The 9,757-nt window shown below is 31.9% G+C and overlaps 1 protein-coding gene and 1 long non-coding RNA gene across 2 annotated transcripts in view; both read left to right on the top strand.

Moving 5' to 3' along the window:
- LOC117105351 (poly(A)-specific ribonuclease PNLDC1-like) overlaps positions 1 to 9,757 on the top strand; it is a gene marked incomplete in the record, with an annotated part of 55,456 nt that overhangs the window by 16,947 nt on the left and 28,752 nt on the right. Inside the window, 3 exon segments of the mRNA XM_033246474.1 lie at positions 1 to 35; positions 6,089 to 6,158; positions 9,622 to 9,707. Coding sequence (XP_033102365.1) covers positions 1 to 35; positions 6,089 to 6,158; positions 9,622 to 9,707 — 191 coding nt within the window.
- Positions 372 to 4,707, top strand: LOC117105352. The gene is made up of 4 exons (XR_004444885.1): positions 372 to 1,381; positions 2,698 to 3,163; positions 3,284 to 3,478; positions 3,573 to 4,707. It is a non-coding gene; the product is annotated as an uncharacterized LOC117105352 (long non-coding RNA).

The following is a 9,757-nucleotide window of genomic DNA, read 5'->3' as shown; positions in this document are numbered from 1 at the left end:
CCAAAGTATTCAGACTGATATGTGATTCTAAAAAGGTAGAGTTTTCATTTATTTTTATGTTTTAAACCCAATAACTATAAATTAAAGCCACATGAACATATTGGTAGACATTAAAAACACTTAATATATAAATTACTGTGATGTTGCATATGCATAAACAATATCACTGTTACTCCATTATCCATTGAGTAAATTTTGTTGTTAAATCAGATGATAGTGAAGGTATAAACAAAAAATGAATTTAATATTCACTGTGGTTTCTCGCAGTAAAATGACAGGCAGCACTTTATAGACTAACAAATATTTGTTAGCACTAATATATTAGTGCTAATAAATATTTGTTAGTCTATGAAGTGCTGCCTGTCATTTTACTGCGTATTCTTATAGTTCAGACTAACGCGGCTACCCACTTTTTCATGATGTTACTGTGGTTTCTGTTAATGCATTACTTTCCAAGAATGAGCTTGCCTTCAATTCATTATTACTCTATTTTGCTAGCAGACGACGCACGTCTCGCGGGAAGTTTGATTTTCCTTTTTTAATACGACTGCCGGCCCGTACCACACGATGTACTTCGACAGTGTTTACTCCAAATGGATATTTTATGCACAGTACAAATGTATTAACTAAATTCAATAAAATATGTAAAGAAATCTATAATTTTTGAATACTCAATAATTTATTTGAAAAACGACATTTTATTCATAATTTCTTGGTGAATAATTGTAATAAATAAATGAACAGCGCCACAAATTTGAAGAAGAAGTACCAATAGAAAATTCACCGTAAGTTCTCTCTGTTTTTGTTCACACAGTTAATCAAACAGAAACATGTAAATATAATAAGAATATTAAATCATCGTTTGTCTATTATACCTAGGTTTTGTTAAAGATTCCCGATGGTTAATTATTAATTAAAGTTTGATTGAATGTGTGCTATCGATTGTACATTCGCTGTATGTTTACCGAATTGTTTACTGTGTAACATAGGGCCTAGCCCTGTCAAGAGGTTAGCCTAGCCCACAATAGTATAGGCCTATAAATGATTCCTGTAGAATTTATTGGTTCACTTAATGTTTTGGTTTAGTTTTATGAATTTTAAAATAAAACAAGAATAACTGGAATAACAATACTACAGTATATTTATTTATATATTTTTTATTTATAATGTATGTAATGTATGTTTTTATAATGTAATGTGTAACCACTTCTATTGCAAATTTTGCTTTATTAATTTGAGTAAAGCAATTGGAAAAGAGAGCATTGAATGTCTTGTTTGCTGTGATGAAATCAACAATGAAACAACTCATGAAGTATCACCCCTAGTGAAAAATGCATTGAAAACTGCTCTTTTAAAATGCAAGGAATGTGCCACTGAATTGGTATTAGAGTTATTTGTGGTTTTTTCTAAAATTACTAATAATTTTTGTGTTACCTAAAATTACTAATAATTTAAAATAGTCATTTTCACTTACTCATTTGTCCTTTCGGCAGTCTACTGACTTACTTTCTAATTGTCATAGGTCAACCATGATAAGGCCCAGGACCAGGATTTATCAATCTCAGCTCAGCAAATGTCTTAAGTCAAAAAAGTTAAGATGTCCCTAATAAATATCTTAAGCTGATTTATTACCCAATCTTAGCAAAATCTTGGCTTAAAAATCGCCTTAGATGGCGCCAACGTACAATCGACTTTCTAATTTTAAGCAAATTTTTAAGCTAAGCAATATGGATAAATTTGACTTAAGCAAAAAAAATGGCCTTAAGACGAGCTGATTTCTAGTTTGATAAATCTGCCCCCAGGCCTTTCTCAATGTTGACTGTAAAACCAGGTGCCTGGAAAACTAGAACCACTAACACATTCTCTAAAGCATTTGGTCTAGCCACACAACACAGCTAAATTTCAAATTTGCTGGTACCGCTTCTCTTGTCACCTCCAAATTTAATCCAAATATCCCCATAGTGAATTTCCAGCATGTTGTCATCACTCCTTAAACAAACAAAAAAAACAAAAACAAAAACAAAACTAAATAATAATAATAAAAAAAACAAATGCATTGGTACACTATGTATGAATAATTGACAGTAAATTAATTTTTGCTTACTGTATGATGTTGCTTTGATGTATTACCAAATTATAGATATGAATTATGAATCAATGAATGTCAACACACACGTCATATTGGTCCAGATATTCCAAAACAAGCTTTTGAATATTTTGCACCCAAACGGCCACTTTTTCCAGCGCCAATCCGCTTATCAAAATAAATGAGGTTTATTGTCAAATTAGTGCTAATCTATAGGGCAAGTATTGAATGACATTCTTGTTTAAATGACACTCTTGTTACAAACCTTCTAAAGCTTCGCTGTTGGTTCCAATTCATGCAGCAAGCATTCATGATAGCACTTTTTGGGGTCCATCCTCTCAACTTCATAAATACTTTACCTCTACATTAGTTGCCAATACAATATACAATAACTTCTCTGCAGCCTGACAATATTATCCAATATTTTTTTCAGGTGTCCATACCTTCATTACACATTGACCTTGAAAAAGATGTGCATGACATTGACTATAAAATATACAGTATCTGACAGAAGACACTGGAATCATCTTGTAATTAAGATTTACCAATTTAAAGTTTAATTCACTTTGTATTTCTTGACACACTTCATAATCATCAGTTTTGTTTTTCAGGTGACCATGACATGACGGATTTTGAGGCAGCAAATACAGAGGCATCTGAAGAACGAACATCTAGCATAGATAAACCTGTTGAAAGCAGAAATAGAACGGTTGCGTGATGACCTTTCATTGTCCATTCTTAAGCATGAACATAGTGAAGCACTTACAAATCAGGTGGTTGAGATTTGCAGAGAAATTGCCTTAAAAGAAGAAAAGTATCACCACAAAAAATAATAAACTGCATTTGGTGGAGCTTTCTACTTCAATTGCAAATGTTGGTATTGTAAATGTTAGTAGAATTAATAAATGAAATGAATTGAATTACTAAATAGGAAAATCAGGTAAATAAGGATCTCACATTTGCAAGTGGCCCACTGGCAAGCAAGATGGATGAAATATTTGACAGAGAACAAGATGCCACACAACAATATCACAGGAAAAGCTTTGTTGGCGACCACGTACATTGAGAGGTTGTAAAGTAAGTGCTGTACTTTTCCTATTAGAAAATATATTAAACTTTACTGCGATGAAACCTATATATAGTATAATAGAGCCTATATTTCCGTAAATTGGGTAGAATTTTTTCTTTTTTTTTTAGGTTTGACTAATAGATGGAATGAGCTCAGTATTACAAACAGTAGAGGAATGTCCCATTGGCGCGGCAAAAATAATAAACACAGCTTTCAAAGGATAGAAGCAGAAGCATGTGTTCCAGTATTTAAATCTTTTGCTAATGTCCATTTATCCATCAATCACACAAGACCTGTGGATGAAGATGAAATAAAAGAATATGGTAAGAAACAATTCAATTTAATTAGAGTAATAGATTTACAAAAATAATCAAGAGCTATATTAATGATGTTTAATATTTATTTTGGTTTTTGCAGAGTTGGCAATCAAAGAATTTTCTATCGCATTTCGAAAAGTGTGCACTGAACGTGATGCAGCCAAAATTGCACATATTGGAACACCATGTTGTTGAATTCATGAAGCAGTGAACGTTGGTCTTCGAATGCTTTCCAAGCAGGGTGGTGAACTTATCCATGCAGAATTCAATCGCCAGAATAGAACAGTTTATGGCATCAAGAACCCACTTGACCAACTGATGTCCATTATGAAATCCCACATATTTACTTCGCCAGAAATTCAACACGAAATAACGATGAAGGCAAAGAGGAGGAAATCTAAAGAATTAGTTAATGACATTCGATCAACAATATACAATTAATAATAACCAGAAATGAACATTTTTCTTGTGATATTTTTTTAAATGCTTATTTAAAGTCTTGTCTAGAAGTCATGTTTTCACATTTCCTCTCTTTAGAATGTAAATATAGATTGTCTTGTGTTTTGAAGTAAATAAATTAGATTCAACCTTACATGATATCCTAAGTTAAATAGTGAGTATAATAATAATAATAATAATAATAATAATAACAATAACAGTAATAATAATTCAGGACAAAGCTGATCATACTGATCTGATTTAAGTTTGCTTTTTTTGTGGGTGGGGAATTATTGAGGGGTGGTGGTTGTTGTTACGGTTTCTATTTCATGTAATTTGTAATATTGTTGGCATGGCATGTATTTTTGTTAACTGTATTGGGTTAACATTTTGCTGTTCTGCTTTATAAATATAACATAGGCCTATTAATTACTATTTTATTTCAAACTAAGCCAGGCAAGCAGTAGCAAGCTATAATTATAAGTATAGGCCTAGTACAGCAGTAGGCCCTATTGTTGTATTGTAGTGTAGGCCTATGCCCAGGCTAGGCCTTATGTATAATTTAGGGAAGAATGTCTTGAATTGCATTGAACTCGTGTATCAGGGAGGTATAAAATTGCTAATGCTTGTAGTAGTCTTTTATCTAACATACATACTTGAGTTTACTACTGTGTATGCGTAGCACTGAGCCTACTGTAGGCCTATATTGTGTACACAGTGAAACGCATGCCTCTACTGTTAAGATACACGTTTAAATCGAAACATCGGCATCAATAAAAAAAAAATTCAACTGGGAATCCTCGTTGATCTTGACAGTAATTGTGTTATTGGTAACTAAGAATCACTTGGGTATCAAACTATGTTGGGAATATTTTAATTCATCCCCAAGATTACTTATCAACAGTACCTTTATTAATTAAAAAAAAAAGAAGCAAAATATTCATATTTTGGAAGGAAAATTGAAATTTCACTTTCTTCGGCTTCAGACCATGCTGCCAATATATTTCAGCAATAAACAAGTGCCTGGACATGTCTTCTAATGAGTATTCATGTTTTCCTTCAAAATAGTTTACTATTATGTTGTAATTGGCTGTTTTCCATGACGTTTTAAATGCAGATTGCCAACTAATCACCCCACATGGATTACTTCCGTGTGTTTGCGTGTTAACTTACTCCACTTCACAACTATATAGGAATAACGGTGTGCTACTTAATTTATATCTTGGAAACTACAGTGTATTAATAACTACTGTTTTGTTATCTGCTATCTGGCATTCTTGATTTTAACCTGTCATTTTGAGAGAATGCATCTCTCCATATCAGAATTAAGTACATAAAAAAAAAAAAAACATTTTCTAAAGAATGCAAACATATATATGAGTGGTGGAGCGGTTTTGCACAGCGGTTGCAGTTCTGATTTTCCAACCTTGAGGTCGGCGGTTCAATCCCTCGCTGTGTATTTTAATTGTGGCAAGGCACTTTACGTACGATCGTCCCTTCCCACCCAGAAACAGGGGCAGGGGCTTAAGCCCCCCACTGGACAGGTCAAGCCCCCCCGCCGGACAGAGCTCGTTGGGTAGTCAGACCATAAAGCATATAAAAATAGGCCCACACCAAGCCAACACATGTCTGTCACAGTCTGAGACTGCCATTTTCGGCCATCCAGAAGTTGATATTCTTTAAAAAAATCTCATTTGGGAGGGGGAACCTCCTCTCAACCCCTTCCTCCAGCTCGAGCCTACGAGCTTAAGTCCCCCTTGTCAGACAACTTAGCCCCCCAGAAAATATATCCTAGAGCCCCCACTGCCCAGAAATACAAGTGGGTATTGGTAGGTTCAAACGCAAAAATACACTGGTTTACAGCTACAGAATTATGGAATTCTCCCAAGGGACCTGAGTATGTGTTCCATATGTGCTTGATCCAATGACTTGGGGGTACTAATGCTAAGCGTATAGAGGTCTTTACAATATGCGCTATATAAGTCAACCATTATTATATGTGTAACATAATGAAATAATTTTTCTTTTACTTCAGCCTATTATAGGACAACTGTTATTTTGAGAGAATGCATCTCTCCATGTCCGAATTGAGCAAATTAGAAAAGAATATTTTCTACAGAATACGTGCATATAATAATTATGTATATAATAAATGAAATCATTTTTCTATTTTTTCAGCCTGTTGTAGGACACAATATGTTAATGGACCTTCTACTTATGTATGACAAGTTCCACAACAAATTACCAAGTAAGTTTTGTAAAATTGAATAACATTGGTAAAGATCAAACTCATTTTTCTACAGATTGAATCCAAGCTCCACAACAACAGCTTTCATGCCTGAAATATGACATGTTTACTGCTTGCCTCTACCAGAAGTGCGGCTTCATGCTTACAAATGTGCTTACACAGAAAGCATTCAGTGTATTCATTACAATATCTCACCAAGTAAACAAGTAAAATTTAAGTAATACAACGATTTGCTTATGATTCTTGTTTCTGTGGAAGAGTTCGACATCTTGATATTCTTGGATTAATTTCAGTTGAAAAACGTTTTCAGCTTCTATCATCCATATCCTTTATTTGCTAAGTGTATCCATGGTGTCTATATGTTGGATATTACCAACTACATTACAATCAACCCACGACATTGTGATCATTTCAAATTTGTACATCCCTTTTCATCATACCTTGATGTGCCTGAAAGAACAACCAATGTAAGGTACTGTCAAATTTTATTTGTCAAAATCATTTGACATGCCCAAATATGGTAATCTCATCATAATCAATATAATACCATGCAGACTCCAAAAAGACTAAGAGAAGCCATAGTGATTCAATATTTTGTTCTTTTTTAAATTAAAAAAAATTTTTTTTTATTCATTTCTTTCATTTGTTACAGAAAAATAACAAAAACAAATACAGAGTACATCATAGAAAATTCAAAATGAAAACAAAAGTTACAGAACAAAAATACGATTATGGTGACAGGCAGATAAAAATTAAATTATGCAATATTAATTTCCTTTAATAATGAAGTAAAAGAACTCTATTTCTTAATACAATTTTTCTTTTTCTGTTATACCTTTCTCTATTAATATTTTTGATCTTAGAAACATTTAAAGTGCCTGAGAATCTGGTTTTTTATTTAACAACCTTTTTGCATAAATAAATTGTTTTACAAGTAACAAAATATGGGTGAAAGCTTCGCAATTTGGTTTACTTATTCCTAACAGTACAATTTGTTTATTTAATTTGGTAGGCGAAACAAACCTATCAATATATTGACTTATGTAAATCCATATCTCTTTTACACATGGATATTTATAAAAGAGATGTTCTATAGTTTCTACTGATTTTTTACAAAAAGTACATTGATCATTATCTCTAAGATGTATTTTGTGTAGTAATTTGTTTGTTCATAAAATTTGGTGAATTATCTTATATTAGAAAATTTGTAGGCTACATTCAGTTGTACACTTACTACCTATTGTAAACAAATCAAGTCAGTTGTCACACTCACCTAATGATTCTTGCCGTTTATTAATTACATGTTGATAGACTTCAGTGTTATTAATGAGATGATTATAACAAAATTTTGTAATTTTCTTAGCAGAGATTAAAAAGGATATACTTTCATTTACGATTTCAGACTTGTTTGTTCCTCTCAATAGTAGGATCTGATTATACCAGTCTTTGGAATGGCGTTTAGAATACTTAAATGTCTTATAAAATTTAACTGAGTAGGATTGAGATGGAATTTATCACAAAATTCTTCAAATGTTAAAAGTATATGTTTTTTACTGATATCACAAACTCTATATATATATTCAAAGTCCTCCAATCACTATAATTGACACATTTTTTATCCACTTTAATATGTGGATTGTACCAGATTATTTCATTTTGCTTGTTCGAAAAAAAGAACGGAATATTGAATAATCACTATGGCTTCTCTTAGTCTTTTTGGAGTCTGCATGATATTATATTTTCTGAATATAATCAGTGGACCACTTGGTTTTTGGAAAAAATCATAACAACAGCTTTTGTAAATGCTTTTTATAATCTGTACAGACCTTTAAACAGGCTTTTGAAATGCTCACTGAGATTCAAGTGCCTCGGAATAGGAAACTATTATAATATAAGTTAGCGTGATTATTATAATATTGTATTTCAATTAAATTGCCCATTACCCTAAATTTGTAGTAGGAGTTGTTGAGTTAATGAAGTTGGTTGGATTGATGTTGAGCTGAAATAATAAACAATGTTGTTATCTTTTTTAATTGCCTATCGATTACCTTGATGTACCTGAAAGGCCAACCAATGTAAAGTTCAGTCAAGACTATCAAATTGTATTTGACAAAATTATTTGACTATTATTATTATTATTATTATTATTATTATTATTATTATTACTACTATTATTATTTTTATTATTATTATTATTATTTTTATTATTATTATTATTTTTTTTTAAAGTTATTATTTTTATTATTATTATTATTTTTATTATTATTATTATTATTATTATTATTATTATTTTTATTATTATTATTATTATTATTTTTATTATTATTATTATTATTATTATTATTTTTATTATTATTATTATTTTTATTATTATTATTATTATTATTATTATTATTATTATTATTAAATTGTAACATTATTATGATATAATATTGACACAATAATGGTAGCAAAATGGCAACAAGCCTAAATATTATGGCAATGACATCATAACATTTATATAGGCATATCATTATAGGCATACAACAGCTTCTGTGAATGAAATTAGCTAATCTGTACAGACCTTTATACAGGCTTTTGGAATGCTCACTGAGATACAAGTGCCTCTGAATAAGAAACTATTATGAATTAGCTTAAATTATTATAATATTGTATTTCAATTAAATTGCCCATTACTCTAAATTTGAAGTCAGAGACGTTGAGTTCATGAAGTTGGTTGTATTAATGTTGAGCTGAAATAATAAACAATGTTGTTATCTTTCCATTCTGTATCGTTACATACAGATTAAATGTCATTAATTTATATGTACCTTGTTGATTTCCTCCAAAAGACTTGCCGCAAGTCTCTAATTTATTGATTTTTCCTAGTACAGTATTAGCAAATTTCGGAGAGTGCCGCCAGCGTAGGTTTAAGTCGAAACTTGTTATGATGTTGAATTTGGATGTGAATTAATCCCAGCAAAAGTATAGTGTGAAACCAGCGGTGGCGCCATAAATTGCCGACGAGGAGTACGTCGGCCCAAACCAAAGGGCCGACGAAGCCTCTGTCGACGGTCTGGAATAATAATCATTCGATAGGGTTCATGTGGAGAGTTTTTCTGGCTTAGTGTGGTCCAAAATGTGCTTTTAGACACACTGTAATATTAATGATTGGCATTCAAAATAATGTTATTTGAATAGGCAAATTATTTTTTTTACATTTTTGATCCAACGACCTATAGGCCTAGTCATTCGTCGGACAACAGGGGGGTCCAGGTCACCCCGACTGGGGGGAAGGCAAATGCCCACCCTGCTCTCCCGATGGTGCTACCGCTGTGTGGAACGCCATGTAAGTAAGTCATGGAACAACATTGGTACCAAAATAGATATCTTATTAATAGTTTACACTGATTAGGATGAAATTATGGACTGGAACCCAGTCTACCAAAAGACATATTGAACACTTTTGCAAATTTGGTTACAGGTTCATGGACAGATTTTAAGAATGAGCTGCATCGAATTATACCAAATATTTATGACACAAAACACTTAGCGAGTAAATGCAGAAAGGTATGGTAAATTTTTATCATTCAGTATCCAATTAGTTTATGATTAACATG

The sequence above is a fragment of the Anneissia japonica genome, unplaced genomic scaffold (genome assembly GCF_011630105.1).
Source record: "Anneissia japonica isolate Jap-2015-1 unplaced genomic scaffold, ASM1163010v1 scaffold287726_len2788222_cov184, whole genome shotgun sequence".
NCBI classification, from domain to species: Eukaryota; Metazoa; Echinodermata; class Crinoidea; order Comatulida; family Comatulidae; genus Anneissia; species Anneissia japonica.
Note: the sequence above shows the minus strand (reverse complement) of the source record. Positions and strands in the feature narration are given on the sequence as shown.